Source organism: Hevea brasiliensis, chromosome 9 (genome assembly GCF_030052815.1).
Source record: "Hevea brasiliensis isolate MT/VB/25A 57/8 chromosome 9, ASM3005281v1, whole genome shotgun sequence".
NCBI lineage: Eukaryota > Viridiplantae > Streptophyta > Magnoliopsida > Malpighiales > Euphorbiaceae > Hevea > Hevea brasiliensis.
This window is the reverse complement of record NC_079501.1, coordinates 9,602,505-9,629,352: the sequence shown is the minus strand read 5'-3', so window position 1 is coordinate 9,629,352 and position 26,848 is coordinate 9,602,505. Positions and strand designations below refer to the sequence as shown.

The window sequence follows — 26,848 nt, the reverse complement described above, 5'->3', positions numbered from 1 at the left end:
TCACAGTTTAACTTTTTTTTTTTAATTTTTAATGAAAAATAAATTTATCCCTGAGATATATTTTTGTTTATGGAATAGTCCTTTTGTTCAAATTCACTAAACACAAATCAAACTATTTGTAAACCAAAACATAAATAGTTAATATCAAATTCACCACATTTCCAGGTGAATGGACCCAAATATATATTCTATCGCAAGCAAATCAAAACCCCAAATGTAGAACCTTGGCTTCTCAGTAGCCATAATCAGTGACATGCCCTGAACCATGGTTTTCAGCTGGTGCATGGCCCACATGTCTAGTAACTTTAGATGGTTGCGATGCGTATATCAGACCTTTAGCTGGATAAGGAGTGTACTCTCGACTGACTGATCCACTGGATGAGAAAGCTGGATAAGCATTAAATCCCTGACCAATTGATTCTCTTGTTCGGTTCTGCGAGTTACTTTTACCTTCAGCAATGATGTTCTGCATCACAAAAAAAGAGGGTAATTTAAATAAATCAACAAAACAAATGCTCCTCCAATCCCCCCAAAAAGAAAGGGAAAAAGAAACTAAACTAGTTCAACATGTACTATTAAGGTAACCAGTATAGCAATGCAACTCTTGTTGCTAGTTCATCAGAATGAAACACATTTTATTGGCAAGTTAACAAAAAGACGTGAATAGATATCAGCGTAACAATGCAACTCTTGCTCATCAGAATGAAACAAATTTTATTGGCAGGTCAATAAGAAGACACGAAAAGACATCGGTATCCTATTATATGCAACTGGTAGTGACAATTCTGTGTTTCAAGCAAATTTTCCCAGGACAATAATTGCAGCATGAAACGTGACTCCATCTTTAAACAGGCTTTACCAGGGAGATGAATAAATGCAACTTTATATACGGCTAAACAACAGAAAAGTGCAAATACAATTCTAACATAAGTGAAACATCTTCCAGGCTTTGTTGCCATACATTTATTGACATGCTCATACTGCCATGCACTAGCTACATTACATCTAATTGATGAACCAGCAAAATGCTGAATCCTAGGAATCACCATGCCTCTTTTAGCTTAATCTTTGCTCAAATATATTGTGAATATTAGACCTGAACTCTCAATATTGATGCCATAAAGAATAGCTAAAATGCTAGCTCATTCACAACCCACCTGCCCACCCTGATCCCTAAAAACAGATAGAGTAGGGAAAAGAAAATTAATTAATGGACAGATATCCCTTCTCCAAATCAATGTTTGGGCAGCAACAAACATGAAATTAATCAAACTGGAAGCACTTCTTTGAATAGTCTGTGCCTGCACCAGACTTTGAGCCCAGGACAATTTCATGACACAACAGCTGTCTACCTTTCTGTATGCGGTAGTTAAATAAGAAAACAGAAATATTGGGCTGAGCTCCTTCGAAAGATCATCAGGGAAATAATAGAAATACCTGTATCAACTGTTGAGCTGTTTGCATTTGTGAAGCAGTTCCATTAATTTCAACAGTCATCTCACCAGGCACATCCCTTGTTTCCTGTACTGCAATAGCAGCCCCACTGGCACGACGTATATAGCTTATGTTTGCACCAGATACCCCAATCAAAGCATCAGCATATGATAGAGGGATTTGCATATGGTGTATCATCTACATAACAACAACAACAACAACAGCAATTAAGCCTAAATTCCAAACAAGTTGGGGTTGGATATATCAATCCTTATTCGCAATTCAGCTCTATTAGAAACCAATTCCACATCAATTTTAAATTTTTTGACGTAATTATAGCCCTAGTATATGACATCTTCAAGTGTGTAGCTTAACAGAGAGTGTAACTGTTTAAACTTGGAGCAAAAAGACTAAAACCAACAGTAAGAAAATGAAAAACCCAAACCCAGTATGATACTTCTGAATTCAACCTATTAACTAATACTAAGTAATTGCATTTAACACAAAACACAAACATTCCAAAGTAATAACAGTCAATTTAACCAAAAATACCTCTTAATTTGAATAATGTCACATCAAGTGAATACTAACTCAAGGTGAAAATGATAAATTAATTAAGCATTCACAACTGTATATTCAGCAATAGATCTTATATAAGGTATCCATAGAACATAGAAGTAGAATTTATGTGTATAAAGCAGTGGCATTTATATGCATAAAGAGGCTCCTTGGAAGCACCCTTACCAAATAACAAATGCCAGATCAAGTACAAAATCAACACGAAAGAAGTTTATGTTTAGAAAACCTATCCTCAAGGCCCTCAAATTTCAGTCATATCCTAAGGTTGTTTTTAATGGTACCACACCTTAGAAATTAGGATTATATATTTAAGAACCATACTAATCAAACAAAAACAACCTCTGTGTGAGACACTTAAAGGACTTAATTTAGTGATTTCCTCAACAGAGGAAGCACAAAGTTCAACAGAAAACATCATTTGCCAAAATTTTACTACTGTCCTATTTGCTAATCGAAAAATGCTATTAACTAAGAAATAAATCAAGATCAAAGCGAAGAAAATAAACCTTTCCAACCACTGATTGTGGCTGGGCATTTGATGAATGGCCTATAGAAGTATCTCTTCCATATATGGAAGGACCTAGATGGGGCTGCTTATCAAAAGAAGGTATATCAGAATGCGGATGATAATGATCATGTTGATGTTGAGGCAGCAAATATTGGGAATTGGGCCCATAAACATTTCTACCACCAGCATTGTTCAGAAAAGCCTGCAGAGGGCCCCAAGATTGTTGTGGGATCATGTTCTGGTTTGATCGAACATTTGGCATTTGCATCTGACATCATAAATTTTCTAATTCTTAATAAACACAAGCTGCAGATAAACCTACAAATGTATGTGCAATATATAAATATGCGTCATCTTGCAAAGTTACCAAAACCATTACAATAACTTGAACCCCATGCAATCCATCAACAAGTTTCACATGCTATATTTTACAAACGCAAACTTGAGAAGGAAATAAGTTAAATGACCTAAAAAGTTGAATTGAACGAGATTAGTTTTGTTGTTTGAGTCCAAAGGATTTTGAGGTTGGCCACATATGTAGGACCTTATATATGAGTACAAGCAAAATAGGCTGTCTGAACCAAGTTTGAATTATTATTGGAAAATATGGGAAGTTTTTGCCTAATCTTAGTAGTCATGTTGCACTCAAATTTGACTACCATGCCAACAGCTGATTGAATGGGCCAATCAAGTAATGTATGGATGACTAATGAACCAGCCACTGGTCAACTATCCTGAAAACCAATTGTTAGAATCCCTCAATTAGTGTAAAACCTTTAATCAGTGTAAATTAGCCCTAAATTAGAATATAATTAGGAATCATTGTATTTATTGACTATTATTAGTTTTCTAGTTAGTCCTAGCCTTTGTATATAAATTAGAATGCTTGTAAATCAATTTAGTATGAAGAAATATAAAAGAAAATTTTCCAAATTCTCTGTTTTCTACATGGTATCAGAGCAGTGCCAAAATTTATTGGCATGAACAGTGTAGTTCTGGGTTTTTTTTTTTTTTTGGTCAAGCTTCTATGTCGTTGTAGGAAGGGAGGTGAGTGTCACCACCCACTTGAGTAGGAAGGACACCATCTGATCGGCCTACGCTCGGAGTCCTGCCACCGTCCGATGAAGTGCGTGAGGTAACGCGCCTCCAGAAGTCTCATGTCACTCTTTACACGCCGGCGCGTGCACCCTTTTTTTCAGTGATTTTTTCGACCGCGCCTCTTACTAACAACCTTCATTGTCCGGCGGGCCTCTAACCAACATGTTTTTACTCCTAGTTTGCACATTTATTTTTTTGGATACCTTCTGTTGCCCAATTTCTTGCTTTCTGTCTCAGTACCTATTTTTTTAATTGAAAAATGACTGATAAAAAGAAGAAAGCCTCTGAAACAAAGGCTGGATTTGTTGATAATAATCTCTCTTTATAAATTAGTCCTATAAAGTTGGATGGAACTAATTATTTGACATGGTCTAGATCTTGTCTACTGTTCATTCCGGCTAGAAGACTGTAGAGGTATATCACTAGTGATAGAAAAAAGCCAAAAAGTATTAGTTCTACCCACAGCCAGTGAGAGTTGGAGAACTCTCTTGTTATGTTATGGCTCATCAATTCTATGCAACATCATATAGCTTGTGGGTATTTACTATTGGATAGTGTCGCTACTATTTGGAGTGTTGTTTCTCAGACTTATTCTCAAGTTGAGAATGATGCATAAGTTTATGAGCTTAGAAACAAGATTAATGGAATGAAATAAGGTGAGTTGATTGTTGCTCAGTATTATGCGAAACTGAGTGATCTATGGCAAGAGTTGGATTTCTATCAGGACTTTCAGGCTTTATGTCTAGTTGATGCAGTTAAATTCTAGAAATTGGTTGAGAATGAGCACATATATGATTTTCTTGTTGGGCTAAATGTGGAGTATGATCAGATTCGGGTTCAAGTGCTTGGTAAGGATCCTTTGCCCACCTTAAGGCAGACATACTCTTATGTTCAGCAGGAGAAGAGCAAAAGGAGTGTCATGATCAATTCTACAGCTATTGATAAGACTGAGTTGACTGCTAACTCCTTACGAGAATAGTCATATGGTCCATTAGATAAGGATCACTTGTATTGTGACTACTGTGGAAAATCTCGGCACACCAAAGAACAATGTTGGAAGCTGCACGGCCGCCCAGCTAAAGGGCGTGGAGAAGAAAGGACGGGCTCTGCTAGATCATAAGCAAATGTATCTGAGGCTGTGAGTGTTTTTGAAGATACTGCTATCACTGGGATGTTTTCCAATGAAGAGGTACAGACTCTGAGACGATTCCTATCATAACTTGAATCACAATTCACTACAGTTGCCTCTTCTAACTTCATCAACTCAGGTAATGCTTTTCTTGCCAATCATAATAATTCATTTTGGGTTATAGATTCTTAACTCAACTCAACTAAGCTTTTATCTCAAAAATTTGGGGTCGGCTATATGGATTCACTTTCTCCACTCTAAACGATTTTGAGTTAAATCCTCAGAAATATGTAATGCTTCTAGGTCATATTGTACTACTCTCCTCCAAGTCAATTTAGGTCTACCCCTTTTTTTCTTTCTATCCTCTAACCTAATGTGCCCTACTTCTCTAATTGGAGCCTCCGTATGTCTATGCTTCACATGACCAAATCACCTCAATCTTCCTTCTCTCAACTTATCTTCAATTGGCACCACTCCTACCTTTTCTCTAATACTCTCATTATAGACTTTATCTAGTCTAGTATGGCCACTCATCCACCTTAACATTTTCATCTCGGCAACTCTTATCTTAGACGCATACGACTCTTTCAGTGCCCAACACTCACTACCATATAACATAGCCGATCGTATGGCTGTACGATAAAATTTTCGTTTCAACTTATTGGAAATCTTACGATCACATAAAACTCCAGTGGCACGTCTCCACTTCAACCATCCGACTTTAATCCTATGACTAACATCCTCCTCACATGCCCCATCTACTTGAAGGACTGAGCCTAGATATTTAAAGTGATTACTTTGGGACAATACAACTCCATTCAAACTAACTCCTTCCCTATCATCAGTTTGGCCTTCACTGAACTTGCAATGCATGTATTCTGTCTTCGTTCTACTTAACTTAAAACCTTTTGACTCTAGAGTACTTCTCCAAAACTCTAGCTTTCTATTGACTCATTCTCATGTCTCATCTATCAGAACAATATCATCCGCAAACATCATGCACCAAGGGATAGTCTCTTGTATATGTTTCGTAAATTCATCTAAAACTAATGTAAAAAGGTAAGGGCTTATGACTGATCCTTGGTGTAATCTAATTGAGATCAGAAAATCTCTTGTGTTCCCTCCCACTGTACGCACAATAATAGTTGCTCCTTCATACATATCTTTCAACACTTGTATGTATCTAATAGATACCCTCTTTTATTCTAACACATTCCATAAGACATCTTTTGGAACACTATCATAAGCCTTCTCCAAATCAATAAAAACCATGTGTAGATCTTTCTTCACATCTCTATATTTATCCATCAAGCTTCTAATGAAAAAGATCGCTTTCATAGTTGAATGACCGGGCATGAAACCAAATTGATTGAGAGAGATAGAAGTATCATGACGTAGTCGATGCTCCACAACTCTCTCCCACAAATTCATAGTATGACTCATGAGTTTAATTCCCCTATAGTTTGAGCAACTCTATATGTCTCCCTTATTTTTAAAAATAGGTACTAAAATACTCCTCCTCCATTCATCAGGCATTTTTTTTGAGTTTAGAATCTTATTAAATAATTTAGTTAACCATGCTACTCTCATATCTCCCAAACACTTCCACACTTCAATTGGTATTTCATCGGGTCCACAGGCTTTGCTCACTTTCATTCTCTTAAATGCTTCCTTTACTTCTAAAGATCTAATCCTTCTAGTATAATTCACATTCTTTTCTATTTTTCTGTAGTCTATATTCACGCTATTACCATTTTGACTATTATTAAAGAGATCATTAAAATAATTTCTCCATCTTTCTTTAATGTCCTCATCTTTCACCAACACTTTTCCTTCTTTATCCTTAATGCACCTAACTTGATTAAGATCTTGATATTTTTTTTCTCTCCTCCTTGCTAATCTATAAATATCTTTCTCCCCTTCTTTATTTCCAAGTTTCTCAAAAGCCTGTGCTCTTGCTTGACTAATTGCCTTTTTTGCTTCTTTCTTTGCTATCTTGTACTGTTCATATGCCTTGGGTTATAGATTCTAGAGCAAACACATATATGACAGGCTCTTGGAATAAATTCACATCCTATTCTTCATGTTCAGGCAAAGAAAAGTCTGTATTGTGAATGGATCCTCATCTAATGTTTCCGGAACAGGTTCTATTAAATGGACTTCTACTATAAGTCTTAGTTCTGTCTTACATATGCCTAACTTTCCTATTAACCTTTTATCTGTTAGTTCTATCACAAAAGCTCTCAACTGCATAATTGAATTTTTTCCCACTCACTGTGTGTTTCAGGAGTTGATAACAGGGAGAATGATTGGCAGTGGCAGAGAGCAAGATCGGCTATATCTATTGAATGATTGTATTGATCAGGCCATGTTGGGACAGTCTATGGGTGCTGAGGAAGAAATTATTCAGTGACATCCTTCATTTACTGTTTTAGAGAAACTTTATCCTCTTTTGTTTAAGCAATGCAAAATTGAATTGTTAGTATGTGATGCTAGTGAGTTTGCCAAACATACTAGACAATCTTATCCTGCAATAAATAATAAGGCTTCAATTTCTTTTATGACTATCCATTCTGATGTGTGGGAGCCTACTCAAACTGTATCTTTATCAGGTTATAGATGGTTTGTGACTTTTATTGATTGTTGCAGTAGGTTAACTTTGGTATATCTAATGAAAGGGAAAAATGAAGTATTTTCATGTTTTCAGCAGTTTCACAAAATGATTAGCATCCAGTTTGATGCTCATGTTAAAATATTGAGAACTAATAATAGCACAGAATATATGAATGGAGTTTTTCAGAAATATTTAAAGTCACACGGAATTTTGCACCAGACTAATTATGTTAACACTAGTGCTCAAAATGGAGTGTCTAAAAGAAAAAATAAACATTTAGTTGAGGTTGCTAGGTCTCTTATATTTACAATGAATATTCCCAAACCTTACTGGGGGGATGCAATTCTTTCTGCTGTATATCTTATTAACAGGATGCCACTCCGAATTTTGGAGTTTAAGAGTCCTTTAGAGGTTTTGTACGGTAAAAATTCATATACTATTCCTCCAAAGGTCTTTGATTGTGTTTGCTTTGTTCATCAGCCTAATAGGGGGAAGTTAGAACCTCTAGCCCTCAAGTGTCTTTATTGGTTATTCCAGTACTCATAAAGGGTATAGGTGTTACGACCCTCCTACACGAAATATTTTGTGAGCATGGATGTTACTTTTAGGGAATCTGAATCTTATTTCTATCCACCTCTTCAGGGCAAGCATAGGAAGGAAGAAGAGGTTTCTTTCCCTTCTTCTTTGTGCTCTCCCAACTTTCAACTTCAAAGGGAAAATCTGGATTTAAAGACTATACATAATAATGATACTTAGGGAGAGTCACCTAAATCTCGAGGGAGACTAAATGGACCAGATTTGAGAATCTATACTCGACAGAACAAGACAGATGTAGCCATCGAGTAGGAGACTGCTGATCAATCGGAATCTCTGGATTCAATTCCTGAACATCCTGAGGTATATGATGAGTCTCCTTTGGTTCCTGATTAATTCTCAGTCTACTCTTCCTTCTTCTAATAATGATCTTGATATTTCTATTACTCTCAGAAAAGGTGTTAGAACTTGTACTAAACATCCCATCTCTAACTTCATTTCCTATGATTCTTTGTCTCTATCCTATAGAGCCTTTCTATTGTCTGTTTCCTCTGTTTCTATCCCACAGGATTAGAAGAAAGCATGTCTTGATCCGAAATGGAAGGCAACCATGGTGAAGGAGATGAAAACTCTAGCAAAGAATGAGACTTGGGAACTTGTTACTCTTCTAATGGGGAAAAAACCAGTTAGATGCAAGTGGGTGTTCACTGTGAAACATAGAGCAGATGGTTCAATTGAAAGGTATAAGGCTAGGCTGATAGCAAAAGGCTTCACACAGATGTATGGGGTAGATTATCAGGAAACGTTTGCTCCTGTTGCTAAAATGAATACCATCAGAATTTTACTATCTTGTACAATAAATCTTGAGTGGAATTTGTAGCAGTTTGATGTAAAAAATGACTTTCTACATGGTGATTTGGAAGAAAAGTATATATAGAAATCCCTCCAGGGTTTGAGAATGGAAAGACCAAAGAAAAAGTTTGCAGATTGAAGAAAGCACTGTATGGTTTAAAACAGTCACCTAGGGCATGGTTTGACAAGTTTAGTAAGGTTATGGTTTCTTTTGGATACTGCCAAAGCAATGCTGATCACAGCTTATTTATAAAACACTATAAGGGTAAGATCACTCTGCTTATTGTCTATGTGAATGATATTGTGGTAACTAGTGATGATAGGGAAGAAATGATTCATCTAAAGGAACAACTAGCACAGGAGTTTGAAATCAAAGATTTGGGAAGACTAAAGTACTTTCTTGGAATAGAGGTTGTCAAATTAGATAAAGGAATCTTTATTTCTCAAAGGAAGTACATACTAGATTTGTTGGAGGAAACAGGAATGCTAGGTCCTTTCGCATACCAGACCAAATATAGCATATGCAGTGGGTCTAGTGAGTCAGTATATGCATGATCCTCGTGAACCTCATTTGGAGGCCATTTTTCGCATCTTGTGATACTTAAAATTTGCACCTGGGAAAGGACTTATTTTCTCAAAGAATGGCCATTTTCAGATTAAGGCCTTTACAGATGCAGATTGGGGTGTATCTCTTGATGATAGGAGATTGACATCTGGTTATTGTACTTTTGTTGGTGGTAGTCTAGTCACTTGGAGAAGCAAGAAGCAAAATGTGACAGTTAGATCCAGTGCAGAGGTTGAGTTTAGAGCAATGGCTCAAGGTGTTTATAAACTATTGTGGTTACGAAAGTTGATGGAGGAATTACAATTGCTGGAAACTAGTAGTTTGTCTCTGTTCTGTGATAACAAAGCTACCATTAGTATAGTTCACAATCCAGTTCAACATGATCGGACTAAGCATATAGAGATTGACAGACACTTCATAAAAGAAAAAATTGTCAATGGTTCCTTAAGTATCTCTTACAGAGGGTCGAAAGACCAGTTAGCTGATGTGTTCACTAAGAAATTAAGTTGTAAGAGGTTTCATACCCTAGTTTGCAAGTTGGGCATATGCATCATACATGAATCAACTTGAGTGGGAGTGTTAGAATTCTTCAATTAGTGTAAATCCCTTAATCAATGTAAATTAGCTGTAAATTAGAACATAATTAGAAATCATTGTATTTGTTGGCTATTATTAATTTCCTAGTTAGTACTAGCCTTCGTATATAAATTAGAATGCTTGTAAATTATTTTAGTATGAAGAAATATAAAAGAAAATTTTCTAAATTCTCTGTTTTCTACACCAATAGAACAAGCCCATTGCTACTTTAGGAAACAATTGCATTCGATATTAGTTGACTATAATAACCTAGATCGAACCCATCCACATTCGGTTTCCATTTTTAAAAATGTACCATAGATGAGAGAAGAATTAGCAAACTTACTTGTGTTTCAAACACTCCAATAATACTGTGGTCAACTAAGAACTTCCGAAGATGATTAGCAATTAGTTCAACTCCTTTGTGCACACTTGCTGGCTCACCTTGTATCTCAACAATATTATCATCTTTCAGAGCAAAAGGTGGCAGGCGTTCTGCAGTAAATTAATTAAACAGTAGTAAAGCCAAATTGACATAACACTTCAAATATTACTGCAGCGTGTTTGATAAACAAAATGCATTCACTTTCTATTTTCTAAATTAAGCCCCTTCTTTATTTCACAAAAATGGGTGAGGGGGGAAGTGCGTAGAGCTCAACCAGAACAAGTTTCAAGTAACAGACATATAAGACAGTTACAAATGAAAATGTTGCATGAAACAATAACACAAGGGGATAATTAGAGACAAAAAGTGTTAAACAAAAAAAAAATTAAGAAAAAAAAAAAGCCCATAAATAAATTAGACAGACAGAGTAGTTTCACAAACATGATTTAAGCAGTCTCCAATCGAGCATAATATTGTGCATCCACATTTCTACAGCAATGGTTGAAGTATGGGAATGATTCAAACATTCTAATATGGAGCATAATGCTTATAGTGTTGTTATAGGCACACCAAAGACACAAGACACGAAGCCCCAAGGTGGACTTCTAAACGCTCAGGTGAAGTGCCTTTAAGGCAAAAGGAAATCATGTGAAGAGTAGTGTTACTATTTTTATGATTCGATAGTTGTTTTGCTTAATTACTTACTACATAGAAATTTTAATGAGATTAGACAACATAATGACCAGGAACTACAATCTTTGTGTCACAGCCCAATGCCCCCACATTTAAGCAAACATGTTAAGTTTAGCTTTCTTAGGGTCATTTCTTTAAAATTTTATGATACAACTCATTTCAAAGATGTGAACTTTACTTCACTCAAGTGTGTGCCTGTGCTTGGCATGTACCAGGTTGTAGCATTCATAACAACACTACAATTCATAAGATTACCTGCTCCAAGAATTCGAATGGTACAACCAGAAGCATCTTGAATAGATTTTATAGTGGAGCCTTGCTTCCCAATCAAGCTTGCTGCTTGAGCACCAGCCACTAGAAGTCTGGCTTTGATGTCTGAAGTAGCAGGACTTGCAGAATCATCTGAACCAAGAATTTGCTTATGAACCCTCAGCAAACCATCCATAGCTGGAGATATAGAAACATTGGGCTCTTCTTTTGCAGAAACCATGACCTTTAAAAAGAGCAGAAGATGGTAAATCAATAACTTTCCAAACGATTCTCATACTTAATGTATAGTAAGATCAAGCGGCAGAATTTAATACTAGGACATGCAAATAAAATCTAGCATCTTATGCAACACTGTACAAAAAATTCAAAATAAACACATGATAAAAATTGATCAGACCAAAATATTTTTCTAAACTCCCATTGAAGTCTCTTTATCAAACATCAATTAAATGTAGAATAAATAGTCAATATCCATAATTTTGATACATCATTTGCTAGATGATTCATCCCAAACCAAAATATCACATCAAAATGTTGGCACACATAAACTGTTATATAAACATGTATAACTTGTAAAATAAAACATCAAGACAATTGAAGAAAGAAAAAAATGCTAATCCCTAAACTGCATTCATTGATGCAAAAAATAACAATCCCGATATTATGCTAATAACAGGTTCTGATATCAGGTTCATGGTTTCCACAGGCTGGTACAGTGGAACAATGCCCTAACTGGAGCAACATATTCATTTGCTCCGACTTGCTTGAGGGTTGCATGAATTTGCTTGTGAGAGTGTACCCATGAGACAACATTACACCAGGTAAATATAATTTGCAAAACAGAATCTGATTGCTGTTATGTTAATGTGTTGTATGTCACTCATGTAATAAAATGGATCAAGAAATATTTTATAATACACCATTTGACCAAATTTTAAACAGCTGAGCTGTTAGTTTGAGCTTGCTAAAGAAATGCTGTTAGTTTGAGATTTCTTTAAGTAATTTTGGATAATATTTATGTCAATTATTGAAGGTTTCTTCTAAACAGCTTAACAATTTCTTGTGAGACATTAACTGACCAAGTTCTGAAGTTACTAGATACAATGCAAATCTTCTAGGAACTGAAATCCACGTAAAGTATTTCTGAATTCTAATAGTTAAGTCAAAATGTACTTTCAGCACTTGGTGCTCACCCCTTCGATCTTGATGTTTGGTTCTTCTAGTTTGATGCCACTTTCATCATTGATTTGTGGCTTTAGATCTGAGAAGAACCTGTAAACATCCATGTAATGTGTTGTTTAAGTTGGCATTTCCATTTATTATGTCTTTGCATCTTTCCTGTCTGACTGTTTAACAAAAACTTTTAATTCAAGAATGTATGTTTTGTTATTGTTTGCCGATTGTTATTAATTAACCATGATTGGAGCAACCACAAATAAATTTTGCCTTATTGAGGGGAAAATGGCAGTGGAGAACATCTACCGCACTAAGAGGTTCCCACAATATACACTTCCATAATTATAAGAAAATCAAAATAACTAGGAAACAAGTTTGTTTTGACATGAAACATTAATAACACTATTCAAGATGATCCTAGAAGAATAAAATTTTTGGCAAGTCCTAACATCTAATAATGTTTGCAAGAGATGGCAAGTCTACACATGCGATTGATGAGTTCCAAAACAAAACCATGAAAATTGGTGTAGAGTATTTGAGATTAACTAGCTTTTCAGTGTTGTCAACCATGCTTCAGCAATTAATATTTGAGGAATATCAGCTCAATATGAAATACATACATTAAAACCATAAAACATGTGTGCCAAAGACAGGTGGGGGATGCAGAGTGAGCATGCATCCAACAATGAAAGCAGAGAACAGTTCACGCACTAGAAACAGGTTAAGTATCAGCAAATCAGTATAAAGTTCAGTTGCTGACAAAAGGACTTACCAATAAGGTAGAAAATAGCACTAAAGCAATTATTATAAAATTTCTCATTGGTATATAATATAACTCAATGAAAATGTGAAACTCACTGCTCTTTCCAAGATCCCAGGAGGGCCATCCAGAATTTTAATCCGAGCCTTTGTCTCCTTAATAATTTTCTTAATGGATTCTCCCTTTCGGCCAATGATACTACCAACCTTTTGCACAGGAATCAGCATCCTGAAAACATTCTCTCCAGGCCATCCAGGCCACCTCTTTCCCTCATCATGGGCCAATTCAGGGTCAGATTCTTGTATTTTTGGAGACTCTGAGTCTTCAAGAACATCAACATCATCATGTTTCAACTGCAAGTCCTCTGGTGCATCTCCATCATTACGTTTCAGTAAATCTTCCCCCGCCATAAAAAAGTTATCTAGGCAAATACAACCCATGAAATCGATTCATATTTATGTCCAACACAAAACATACAGGATAAGGACATGATGTCTACACGTCCTACCAATTTTTTTAAAGACTTCAGTTTGCTATAATTTACTCCGCTAATTAGCTTGCAATTAAAACAGCATTAAACTTGCCTACAAAATATAATGTAGTCATCCTCGAGGACAATTCTTTCATCCTCAACAGATTCCAACATAACAAAAAATGATTAATTCCAACTTCCTTCCCCAAATTCCCAATGGTTGAATGAAAACATTACCTTATAACGATCAAGAAAACGAAAATCATTTACAATTTCTTTTCTTGCAATATAAAACAGTCCTGTACATTTAAAAGGAAAGGGAAGTAAAAATTAAAAGAAAAAAAAAAAGGCCTCCAGGAACAACATAGCTATTTATTTCCAAAGAATGCAAAAGGCCCAGTCAACTAGTGCAGTTTGACAAAATTAGCAGGGCCATTGTTTAAATTTCCATCAATTTCCTCAACATTCCCCCCAAAAAAACAGAAGATATGACAGTAACATTTCACATTTTAGCAAAAGCCACGAAGCATCCAATGTAGACCAAAGAACACATGAAATATTTGTTTTGTGAGAACAATAAACAATTAAGTAGAGAAATCACATAAAAGAAACAAAGATGTTTAAGTCAAACAAAGATGTTGAAGTCACTACACTTAGATAAATTTACGAAACGAAATTGGCGGTACCTACCTAGAAATGCAGAGAGAAGCAACACCTAACCGAGATGGGAGGACAATCTATGACGCAACAAAACAAGGGTCATGCAATGCAATGAAGCACAAGCTCAAGCCCTTCAATATTTTCATTAGATAGTACAATTAGGATAGTGTACTTTTGTGCTTTTTTAATTTAAAAATTGAAAAAAATTTCCTAACATATCGATAATTAGACTATCGTACCATTAGCTAATTAATAATTAATGCCGTTAACTCTATTTACGTGGCGCTATTATATCATATTGATATTAACGTCACATTTGACGCCGTTAACTCTATTTAAGTAGTGCTAATGTATCATAATGACATGATATTAACATCACATCTGACCTACATAACATATAAGGTATATACTGATGTCAACGCCATATCATCAAATTACACTGCATACACGTGATGCTAATGTCAGTATAGATTAGCCACTAAATTTTCAAATTATTATTACGATAATTCAAACCCTCGTTTAATCACAAAATTTTTTTTAATTTTTAAATTGAAAAAATGCGAAAATACATGGTACTAAATTTTATTTTCCCCTTTATTTTCTTAACGTTTTCAATTTGTAAATCACTCATTTTAACCATTTAACTTGTCAATATGTGAGGAGACGAATATTAAAATCGATTATTTGCGAGCTCAAATTCTTCTTCTTTCTGCTTCCACCATCGTCCCTCTCCTCTCCTTCTCCTCTTTCAAACTAGCACCGTTAGAGTGATGGCAACAACTATAACAGTCAATGCGACAACGTCATGACTTCTCTTCAGAAACATTCACATTAAACCGAATGCCTCGCTTAAATAGATTATGCTCCAATGGAAAAAGGGCAAGTGTCTTTGTCCTTTTTCAATAGATCGCTTTTCATTGGGCTACTGGTAAACGGTGCTCGAGGGTGAGGCGGTAGTTAGACGAGACAACAATATGTATATTTGTGTTTTGACTAGCAGTATTATAACTATATTATTATATGATTTTAGTGCGTTAATGAATTTTATAAAAAAAAAATTCTATTATTTGATAGAATTAATAATAATAATAATAATAATAATAATAAATTTTAAAATGTTGAAAATTAATTATAAAAAATTATTATATTTTTCAAATTATTTTTTTAAAGAAGTTATTATACTCCATGTCCATAATTAAAGTAGGTTAGCAAACTTCAGCCCAATCCATATAACTAAAGAAGCCCAGTAGAGGAAACCCATAGTCTAGCAAAGCTTTAAAAACGTGTATCATACGCGCGTTGATGCGCAAAGATTTAATTAAGGACAGTGCAGACATCAATTTGAACCCTAAATGCAAAACATTTAGAGATGATAAAATAAAAGTCATTAAAGGTTGCAGACATTTTGGAACAAATTAAGAACTGATCATATTGGTGTTTATCTAAGCAAGTCATATTTTTCTTTTATAATGATTAAATATTTTATTATTTTTTCATTATAATCATCAACTTAAGCTCGCAAAAGGAGACTTATTCATGTGCTGTTGCTGACCAAATCTTGTTTCCTGAATCCTACTGCAGTCCCCCAGTTCCAGACAATTTGAAATTAATTGTTAAACATGTCAAAAGGTAGGCCAAAAAATTAAGATTTTTTTATTTATTTTAGGTATATTTAGAGAATGTTTAGTTTAGTTATTTTTAACTTAAAATATATTTTTTAATTTATAAGTTAAATTAAAAATAAATAATTTATTATTTAATAAAATTACTTTAAAATAATTTTAAATAATTTAAATATTTAATTAAAAAAATACTTAAAAGTAATTTAATTGATTAAAATTATAAAAAATATATAATTTAGTGTTATAGTTATTAAAATGAAGGTAATGTAGATATTTATAAAAATTATTAGGATATGTAATAAAGTATTTTACTTTGTTAAAAGGTAGTTTTAAAATTAGTAGATAAATTATCCTTACTTATAACTTTTAATTTATTTTAAATAGTATTTTTTTAATTTTTAAATTTTATTAAATATTAATCTACTTATAATTTTTATTTATAGATAAGTATAATTAATTTATAAGTTAAATTAAATATCTTCTTAATATAAACTTAATTTTATATAAAAATAAATTTAATAATTATTAAATTAAATATTTATATTAAAATTTATATATAATTAATTAAAATATATAAAACGAGTGGATAAAATTAAATATAAATATTTAAATTTATTCTTATATAAAGTCCATCCTTTATTTTACTATTATAAAGTAAATAAGAACTTTTATTATGAATTAGAAAATTTTAGAATGGGCAGATACTTTGACAAACACGTTGGCTCCCAAATCATAACATTTAATTTCCTTGGAAGAAGCAAGGGATTCTCAACTCCTCTTTTTCAATTATTGCTCATTTTCAGATGAAGTGACATTTAATCACACAAGGCCTTATACTAGCAATTATTAGATAATTTTCAGAGTGAAGGGACCTACCAGTTACTATGTAATACAGATTGGACATGAAATTATTGCTTAATAATTACAGTCTAACAATGAGGAATTCTAGCATACTCAAAAGAAAAGGTGCCTATACTCTAATTTGAATAGGTACAAATCCTTGGTGGAAATCTTCTCAATTATAGACGCCTACCCCAACAATTAAAAACTGCAACTCTTTTTCAGGGAGGACCTTGCTTGAAATGTAGAAACAGAATGCTATTGAAAAGGTTCTTTGACTTTTATGCTATTTCAATTGCAAAATGTGGATTAAATCTGCATAGAGGCAATGATTCCACTTTGCTTTTTGGTTCAAATTTATAGGTGTTAGATCTATCAATTTTTTCTTTGGAAGTCTACATCAAATGGGGACCCAAAAGGCTTATTTTAACTCCATATTTTCCATTAGACTACAATTTTGGTGCAAACATATAGATTTCTGGGCCAAGAATCGTTTGGCTGTATTGCAAGAGAGTGAGAGAGGTGTCGACAACACATCCTTTTTTTTTTTTTTTCTTCTTCTTCTTCTTTTTGGTTGATGCTGAGTTTCATGGTGGAGCTCCACCATGACTAGTGTCCACAGGAATGTGATAATAATGCAGAGTACCTTAGCTGGAACTCATAATTATTGTTTCTAACTTGTCTGGCTTTGCTTCCTCTGGTCACCCAGTACATCCCCTATACTGATTAATGTTGGATCCAAGATGGATCCATAGTTATTTTGTATTTATCCTGAATTCAGGATGTAGGAGTAGCCCTTTTGCTGGTGATCGTTTAGCATCGTAGGTTTGATTAGACAATTTGGACTTTAAAAGCAGTGGAGAATTATTGCATAGTACAGATCGTCGAGAGCTTGAATCCTCTACCTCTTAAAAAAAGAGATTTTTCTTGGAATGATTGCCCTCTAGACCAATAACAAGAGCTGCATGATGCAAGGGTTTTTTTTTTTTTTTTTTCAAAGTGATGCGAGGGTTTGTCTGGCGTTTTTTATAACAAAAGTGTCCTTTTATTATACATTATCTCTATTGGATGAATATTGTATATATGTCTTGTTTCATTAAACATTTTAATTCGAAACCTAAGCCTTCAAGGAAACCTCGGTAAACTTTCGGTTTCTTTATGTGATTTTACAGGTAATCATAAGCTAGGTTAACGATCCAAGAAAAGAAATGAAAATTTTATAGACAATTTCCCTCTCTTTTCTTTTCTGACTGAAAGGGTTGCGTTGTGTTGTGTTGTAGCACCTCAGCCATCACTCTCTTCCATATAATTACAACTTGTATATCGATTTTATATTAATATCAGTATACAATTCATGTGTTAGCTAGAGAAGACAAATGTTTTCTAGGACAAGGATTTTACATACAGTACTGGGAATAAGTTTCCTTAATTCTACCAAACATAAGGGCTACAATATAATATTGGGAGAAAGCTTGAAAGGGAGTGAAGAATAGGTTAACAAAAGGAAAAACTAAGAAACAGTAATTATTCAGCAGACCCAATTTACCAAACCAGAAGGTTAATTTAATGCTAATTCGAGCTGATGGTAAAATGCCATTCATATAATATTGCTGATATTTCTGTATGTTTTGAAAGTTCAATTAATATGATAAATATAATACTTTATTTTACAACAAATTCAAGCTGTCGGTTGAAACATAGACTTGGCTTTTTTTCTTTCACTTTGCAAAAGCAAATTTACCTGTATATATGGAAGAATTCAACACACTTGCATATAATTTTTTTCAATTACTTTCATGGGTTCATTTATTATATACAAGATTCATAGTTGAAGATAAATATGTAATGTGGGTTAAGAAAAATTAATTTGCAAGTGATCAATTAGCCTGGTATATACATGTGTTTTCAACTTTTCTTTCGTCCATATCTCTTTAAAATTTTTATTTAATCTTGCAGGTATATTTACGTAGGCTAGCTTTAGCAAGCAGGCCAATCTGTGTTAAGCTTGGGACTTAAGTTTGGCATCAAATAATGGCTGCATGTGCCATCATTTATTTACTGAAGATTCTCCATGCCACCTCCCACCTTCAATTCCCTTTACCCTAGTGGCAAGCAAAAGACATATCCTTTACTTGAGATTCTGAGAGATTAACGAGCGGAAGGTCAAGTTAATCTAAGCAAGATTAATTTTAATAATTAATTAGCTCCACTAAATAAGAAAGACGTATTAGCTAGCCATGATACAAACGAAATAAAATGCTCAACCATTGAATTCTTGAATATATATATATATATATAATTGGACGGAGAAAAAATATGCATGAGTTTTTAGTATGGGGTTGGGAAAGGGAGCTGGGGAAGATAGACCATGTAGGTTGTGCCGAAACCCCTTTCCTAGGGAGGGCTACAAGAAGCTGTTTGGGTTGACCTGACCATCGAAGAGTGTAATGTAGGCACCTAATTTTGAGACCATTGATGATGTTGGGAGAAAAAGTAGTTAAACTTATTCAACCCAAAAGCAATTATTATTTGGATGTTTACACGAAAACTTTGTTTTGTAGATAATGAAACTACAAAAACTTATCCCTACGTGTGAAAGCAAAGTTAGGGGTAGTGTAGAAAGTGGACTCTGTGTCATGTGACTCGAGCAAGAATAACTTTCTCATTCCTACGTATAAAAGGACCCCATGAAAATATATTATGCATGGCCATATCAGAAATCCTCTATAGCTCCTCTCTCTCTCTCTCTCTCTCTCTCTCTCTCTCTCTCTTTTTGCCCCCCTCTTCTATTAACAGTTGAGGGGAATGTTGTCTGGTTCGATGTCATTCATCTGAAGCTCAAATTAACCTTAACTGAATGATTTCGGACCAGGCTTCATTCCCCCCAACAGGGTTTGATTTGATTTTCATCTAGACTAATTAAAGCATGTAATAGCTTTGCTAATTCATCATCTTCATCATTTTTTAGTCTGATGCAGTAGATATTAAGAGGTGCAAGAAAGTTTAGTTCTCCCTTGTTATTTCCATTTTCTAAAGCTTAATCATATATATTATTGCTGATGGCAGGAGGATATATATATCTTTAGTCGATCGGCTTTGATCTGATGCAAATAATTATCAGGGAAAGGAACCAAAGAAAAAGCTATTATGAAATTTCAGCCACCAGGCAGCCAGCAGGTCGGTAAGTATGATTTCTTGTTCGTTTCAATCCCTTTGTTGTCCATGTCTTTAGTTTCATGACACAAATAATTGTGAACACATGTGACTGTAAAATTAGGTCTTCCTTATCCTTTTTGGTTTAAACAAAGAAAATATATATATATGGGAATGGATAAGGAAATTAAGATTAGAGGGATATATCAAGGATTTGAGTTTTGCCTCTTTTTCTTGATCTCTTTCAAAACTCATCATAGCCCATCTATTTGTCCATGGCCATGACAAACTAGCTACCAAATGGGTCAGATGTCTTAAACTCTTGCGGGTCAATTAATGAATAATAAAAATAAAAATAAAAAAAAACTAGCAAATTTATATACGTAGGATCAGATCAGATTTTACATGTGAAGCTCATAATTTCTGGTGGGTCAGGTCTTATCATGGAGGTTGTCATTTGTGTCGAGGAAATACAGTAGTAGATCCATGGCTAGCTGCCTGATCATGTTGTATTATGAGTTTCTGTAAAGGTAAAATAATTGGTCGTCTATAAAAAATAATGAGCTAAAGTGATGAAGCAGAAGAAATATTTTTTTATGCAGACATGATATGACGACAATGATCTACGTGTCCTCTGTGAAATCATACGTACGCTAGTTGCTTTTAAAGTAAGGTTGAAAAATTAAAATCGAAGTACTCCTTTAGGGGATTTGACATATGGGATTATGAAGATTGAAGAGACCAAAGAGAAAAAAAGAAAAGTTTATTGGGTGCCAAACAGCCAAAGGGTCTACTCTGCTAATGTGTTCCCCATGGACTGATTATTAACTTTTCCATGAATATATGTATCGATGGAATCCTTAATTCTTAGCTTCTACTGCTTAGGTTTAGGGTTACAGAACAAGTATCATATCTATATATTATTTTCTCCTTCTCGTCTTAGGATATTAACATGCATTTATTTGCCGTCAGAAATGTATATATCTATCAATTCACATTAATTAAATTTGTAGCAATTGATTGTCTTTGCCGTCTCATAAATATAGAAAAAGAAAAGGTTCAATCCCCAGCATTTTTATTTAAAAGCTGTTTAATGAATGAATGTACTTTCTTTTATTTCAGTGAATGGGTTTAACAATAGAACTGCACCAAAGATTTTTTGCGCTTTCTAATTATATGAAAGCATGCTCCATTTGATTAGTTTGTTTTGATGTTCTTCACATGATGAGATTGGATTATGTTTGCTCATAATTGAATGGTAGTGAGCATGGCAGTTTACTGTTGCCTGAACAATTCGAGAATTGCATTGGAGTCATTTCATTTTGACATGCCTTTCCAATTTCATAAAATAGAAATCCCACTGTGTAGATAATTAATTAATGAATTAATTACCATGCACAACTATAATTTCAAACCCATGTAATAGGTAAATATTGAATCATTGGGGTAAAAGATTTTACATTGTGATTAATTTTAATATCTCACCTCATCATTAAATTAAGATAAATTTAAAAAATAAAAAAAAGATATAAATATACATTAAAAATTAGTTATTTCATGCTTAATTGCTTATAATATCTATATATCAACAAATTATATAATTTTTTTTAATATGCATTTTCAATAGCAAATTAAGGCGGGAAATGTATAAAATACACTTAGAACATTAAAAAATATGATTCTTGTAAATATATAATTTTAATTATTCTTTATATTAAAAAGAGGAAATCTAAAAAATTAAATTTTTGATTATTTGTCTAATTCTACCATTCAAATTTTTTTAATATAAAATGAAAACAAAAAAAATATGTAAAAATAATTGTCAACTGTAAAAAAAATTAAAATAAATAAATAAATGTCTATTACAAAACTGATATATAATGTCAATTAATTAATTAGATTAGGTAAAAGAAGTGATTGAAGTCAGCTGATGACTTGGTTAATAAAGCAACAAAATAATGGGTTGCCACCAAATTATATCAACTTTATTGACTTGGGTGCAATCATACTTAGAAAAGCATTCAAAACCAGCAAACATAAAAATCCATTCATAAAGGCACACTTTGTAGGGCATCATAATTAATTAGGAAGCAATAGACTATCTTTAGTACACTTTTATCAAGACCAGATAATTATCTCTATAAATGACTCATCATCATGCAACTTTCATATTAATTAATTGAGCACATCAAATTCATGTGATAGGTTGCAGAGGCTATTTGTCACGTGTAGGTATATAAAAAAAAGATAATTATTCTGTGATTTAATATTTAATTCAACTAAATATTAATTTCAACATATCCAATAAGTCCATATTCTTTATTATTAACCCTAAATCCATTTGCTAATTCGTGAAGATCTAAAGGAGGTAGTGGACAAATTCGTAAGGGATGTGGGTCCAAGTGATGGGTATCCCATTATTACATTCGGTTTCTCGGGGTGATTATCAGAACAACTTTAAATCCTGAAATAACAAGAAAAGGTTTTTAAATGATTTGGATCCAAAATTCATTGGGAAAAGAATGGGAGATTGAAGCATAGATAGTCAGGTAATAAGCAGATGATAGGTCCATATTCTTTTCTTCTTTTTTGGGTACTAATTTCATTATGATTTTGTGGGAAAACTGTTCCTCTCTATCCTTGTGAGCCTGCAAATTTGATTTCTCTTTTAACTTTCAAGTAGTACAGGTGTTTTTTGGATTGGAATATATTCTAAATTTCCCTCTATTTCCCTCTACTTTTCTTTCCCTCTGTTATCACTTTCTAATGCAAACAGGTTAGTCTGAGGAAAATTTCTCAACAGTTAGCTTTGTTGTATGATTCTGAAACCTGTTCTGGCAAGTTGCTATTTCACTTTTCTGCATATGCCCCCACCATTGCCTTCATTGGAATACTCACACTCACCAACAAAAGTTGCCAAACCCGTCGGTAAGGATTCTTTCCATAGTTCAAAATAAATGGCAACGTTTTTTTTTTAATCATAAGGATTTCAGTCTACTGAAATAATCACAAGCAAAAAATGTATAATAAACTATAGAGGAATTCAAGTTTGATGGTTTACTTTATCAAGACAGATTAGTAATCCCCAGATAGAAACTGATTTTGGTTATTCTGTTTTACAATCTCAGCTCTTCTACCATATAGAAAGTGAACAATAATCTGCAGAGTGCTAATCTGTCTTGATATAATTTACATTGAAAGTACTTCAGATATCTGCAACTAACAGAAACTCCGTTGTTTCAAGTCTTCATCCCCCGCCAGACATTAATTACTTATTTCCCTTCTGTTTTTATGAAGAACTCAACTCTCCAGATTCGCTTCATCAGTCAGAACTTCCATCTGTCAGGCAAAATTCCCCACCAGAAATATAAAAATTCTAGGGAGGAAGTAGAGGATTTCTTGTAGAATTTCTCCAACTAAGCAATGTAATTTCATTCACAAGTCCAATGGATCAAGGAAATTTTCATTATTAACTACATATTATATCAATTGCTCCAACTCCACGCTCGGTTCAAGCTCAAGTAAAGCCTCTTACTTCCTTTGAGAACTTCACCAAGACTCCTGCCAATAATGTAAACCACTTATCTTAGGTTATGATAGTGCATTATCAATTGAGTTGATGCAGTGTCAATGCAACTAAAAGTTTGTTTCTGAACATAATTACTCCGTAATATGCACCTTTGCCTTCTACAAGTCCCAATCATTTCATAGCATCTGATATTTTTCCAGACAAAAGGGGCTCCTGAAACATCTTATGTTGTTAAGAAATAATATAAAGAATACAAAATATAAAGTGATTCGGCTAAGCCTAGTCTATAAAAAAAAAAAAAAAATTACAAGCACTAAATTTATTTTTTCTCTCACAAATCACTCAAATTCTCATTACTCCACCTTGAATGGAACACCCATAACCTAGGGAATTCAATTTTCCTAGAGAAATCAAGTTCCTTTTATACTTAGGAACATATCTCACTTTATCAAATATTTTCACTCAATCACCCTACAACTTTATCTTCACTCTTCTAATGCCCTCAATTTCCATCTTTTTGCCATTGACAAGCTTCACTTTCTTTCACTTCTTTATTTTAATTTTATCAAATCACTCTTTCTTTGAGCATACATATGAAAAGGATAAGCAGAATCCATTAACCATTCATCTTGTAAGAGAGCCTTTGTCTTTTCTTTACAATCATTCACACTTAAAATATCACATTCAATTTCTTCATCAGTTGCAATTGCAGCAGTCCTTTGTTTTACACGGCTCTTTTTAAATTCATTGAAATCTGGAAGATCTTCTTTCATTTTCTTATAATTATATTGAATGTGGTCTGATGACAGTAGTAACACTCTTTATTTGCAATTTATACTCGTGGTCTTGAGCCTAATTTATTATTTTTTCTCGAATTGCTTCCACGTTTATTTTTTTTTCCACAACTAGAACTCGCCACAAAATCTCCACCATCATTGCTAGTACTTCTAATTTTAAACTTATCATCATCTAAGAAAATTGCAGTAAACTTCTCCACCTTTAATATCTCTTTCCTAATTATTAAAGCCATCACCAAGATTTTATAAGATTGTGAGAGATAGATTAAAAGTAAAAAGGTTTTATCTTATTCATCAATTTTCACACCAGCACTAGCCAACTGGGTGATTAATTTGTTGAAACAGTTGAGGTAACAACTAACATTAATACCTTCCTCCATTCTAAGCTGGTATAATTTTTTCTTTAAGTACAAGTGATTTGTGAGTAATTTGGACATGTACAAGCTTTTTAGCTTCTTCCACAAAATAACTAGAAGTCTCTTCCAAGACATTGTACTTCGCATCAGAGGCTAACATCAATCTAATCGTACTCATCGCCTTTGTTAAAGTTTCTCTTAATCGCCATCTTTGGTAATCACCAATTGTGTACCCAGTCAATAATAAGCTGAGTCGGGAATTCCACAAACTGTGTTGAAATGCATAATATTTTATTCAAAACATTTTTAAGCAATAGAATAAACTATTTTAATTTTTTTGTGGTAACATGATCTTTGAAAGATAATTTGTTTTCTAAAAATATATTTTATACAAAAATACGACAGGAAAAACTGCAAGAGTTTTCCCTGTTTGTCACACCTCACCCCTCTGTAAGGCATGACATGATGCTGTAGAATACCTAATGAACTATCGAACTTCACTTACTGATAACTCATTAAGTATCCTACAAGGGATTTTAAAACCATTTTCTTACATTTTGGAAGTGGTAAGGATTTTGGTAGGAATTAAAATCATTTATTCGAAATTTTAAAACTACTTAAAATTTTTGTCCCGTTTTATTTTTCCACAAATTTTATAAAAATTTCAGCAGAGTACCGCCTGTATTTTGAGAAAACAGTTCTTCAAATACCTGAGAAAAACACTTTCAATAAATTTTTTCACAACTCCTAACCCAAATCAACTCAAAATTCTCAAATCACACCATTTCAAAATAATTCCATCAACATTACATTCAATAAAACTAATTTATATTCACAAGTTTAATTTACAGATATAAAATCTAAAAATAATATTATTACAATTTATAAATACTGCTCAACTTTACATTAATACATATGAACAATATTTGTTTACATCAAACTGAATTACATTGGGTATAAAATAATAACCGTACAAAATCAGCGAAGGCTTTTCCAGTTCAGCAGCTCACTCTGCTGTTTTTTCCTTGCTCCTATCTGCGACAGCAAAATAAGCTATCGTTGAGTATAAAAATACTCAGTGGTGCACAATAAAGATTTGAAATGCAACACATAAAACATTCATTGATAAATCACAATTACATTTCACAAATTATCAAAACTCATTATAGCATAATTTTGGTCAAACAATTTAATAAACATAGTGTTGCTAATTCATACACAACTTAAGCCATGACACAAAATTTTCGATCAATGCTGTGTTGTACACCACGACAAAGCGATCTACAACCCTACTAATTGAAATCAATGAGGAAGGTAGCTAACTAGCTAGCTAATAAGTACTCATTCGATCTACAACCTCAACTGGTAAACCAGAGAGTAAGAAAAAATAATCGATCTCACCCCATAAATGGAGGACAAATAATAAGACACTGTCATGCTAAGTGTGAATCAAAAATCTATTTCAAATATTTTATTCAAATAATTCATGAGAAATCCGATAAATTTCCAAAGTCATACTTTCATTCACAAAGTGGCAACACAATTCATGATTAACACCAAATTTTCATAAATCATACCAAATCAATTTTTCAATGACAAAATACTCAAAGAAGGTTTATTGTGTACAAACCTAACGTGAGTCACCTCTAGGCCTTGACTCAGTCTCTCAGACCTTCCAAGTCTTTTTCAGCTTACTTGGAATTTTTCACCTTTTCAAAACTTCCTCCTTTCTTTTTCTTTTTATTGTCAAACTCTTTATCAAGATTTGAATTCAAGGTTTAATGATAGAAATTTAAGTTTTTATGGTGGGATTTAGAGTTTGATCAAGCTCAAAATGAGCTTTAATGGAGTTTTAAGGGTGAGAGAGCTTTGAGAGAGAGAGAGAGAGAGAGAGAGAAGTGGACGGGAAAGTAAAAAATGGAAGATGACCAATTTTTTCTTTTCTTTTTGTGTATTTATCTCTTAATTTGACTTAGTCAAATTAAGTAATTAAATTAAAATTAAATATGAAGTCATGCATGATGTCATCTTAATGAGGTCATTAATTTATTTTATTTTCTTTTCTTTTTCTCTTGTTTTTTCATACTTCTTTAATTTAATTCTATATTTTAAAATTTTTATTTCTCAAATTTTATTTGACAGTTAGGTCAGGAGTCAGCTCTAGGGATCAATTGATCAAATTGCCCCTCGCCGGTTCGACCCGGTTTGCAAATAATTTAATATTTCTTCCGAATCCCTAACCTAAT

General features: G+C 33.4%; 2 protein-coding genes across 8 annotated transcripts in view; one reads left to right on the top strand and one right to left on the bottom strand.

Moving 5' to 3' along the window:
* Window positions 1–232: 232 nt before the first annotated feature.
* LOC110632096 (flowering locus K homology domain-like) lies at window positions 233–13,583 on the bottom strand. Its single transcript, XM_058152109.1, has 6 exons — window positions 13,272–13,583; window positions 11,223–11,460; window positions 10,236–10,384; window positions 2,520–2,789; window positions 1,438–1,632; window positions 233–466 (listed from the first exon to the last, which is right to left on the bottom strand). Exons 1-6 carry the CDS (start codon window positions 13,581–13,583, stop codon window positions 233–235), a joined length of 1,398 nt encoding a protein of 465 aa, XP_058008092.1.
* A 5,751-nt stretch (window positions 13,584–19,334) lies between these two features.
* The window catches only part of LOC110633383 (calmodulin calcium-dependent NAD kinase-like), a 35,661-nt gene continuing 28,147 nt past the window's right edge, over window positions 19,335–26,848 (top strand). Inside the window, exons 1-4 of one of the 7 annotated variants that reach the window (XR_009151187.1) lie at window positions 19,349–19,944; window positions 20,523–22,469; window positions 22,697–22,848; window positions 23,049–23,580. The gene's annotated coding sequence lies outside the window, so the exon portion shown is untranslated. Of the gene's footprint in view, window positions 19,949–20,522; window positions 22,470–22,696; window positions 22,849–23,048; window positions 23,581–26,848 lie in introns of those variants that run through there. The other 6 variants (XR_009151186.1, XR_009151185.1, XR_002490828.2 and 3 more) reach the window with 6 other exon arrangements.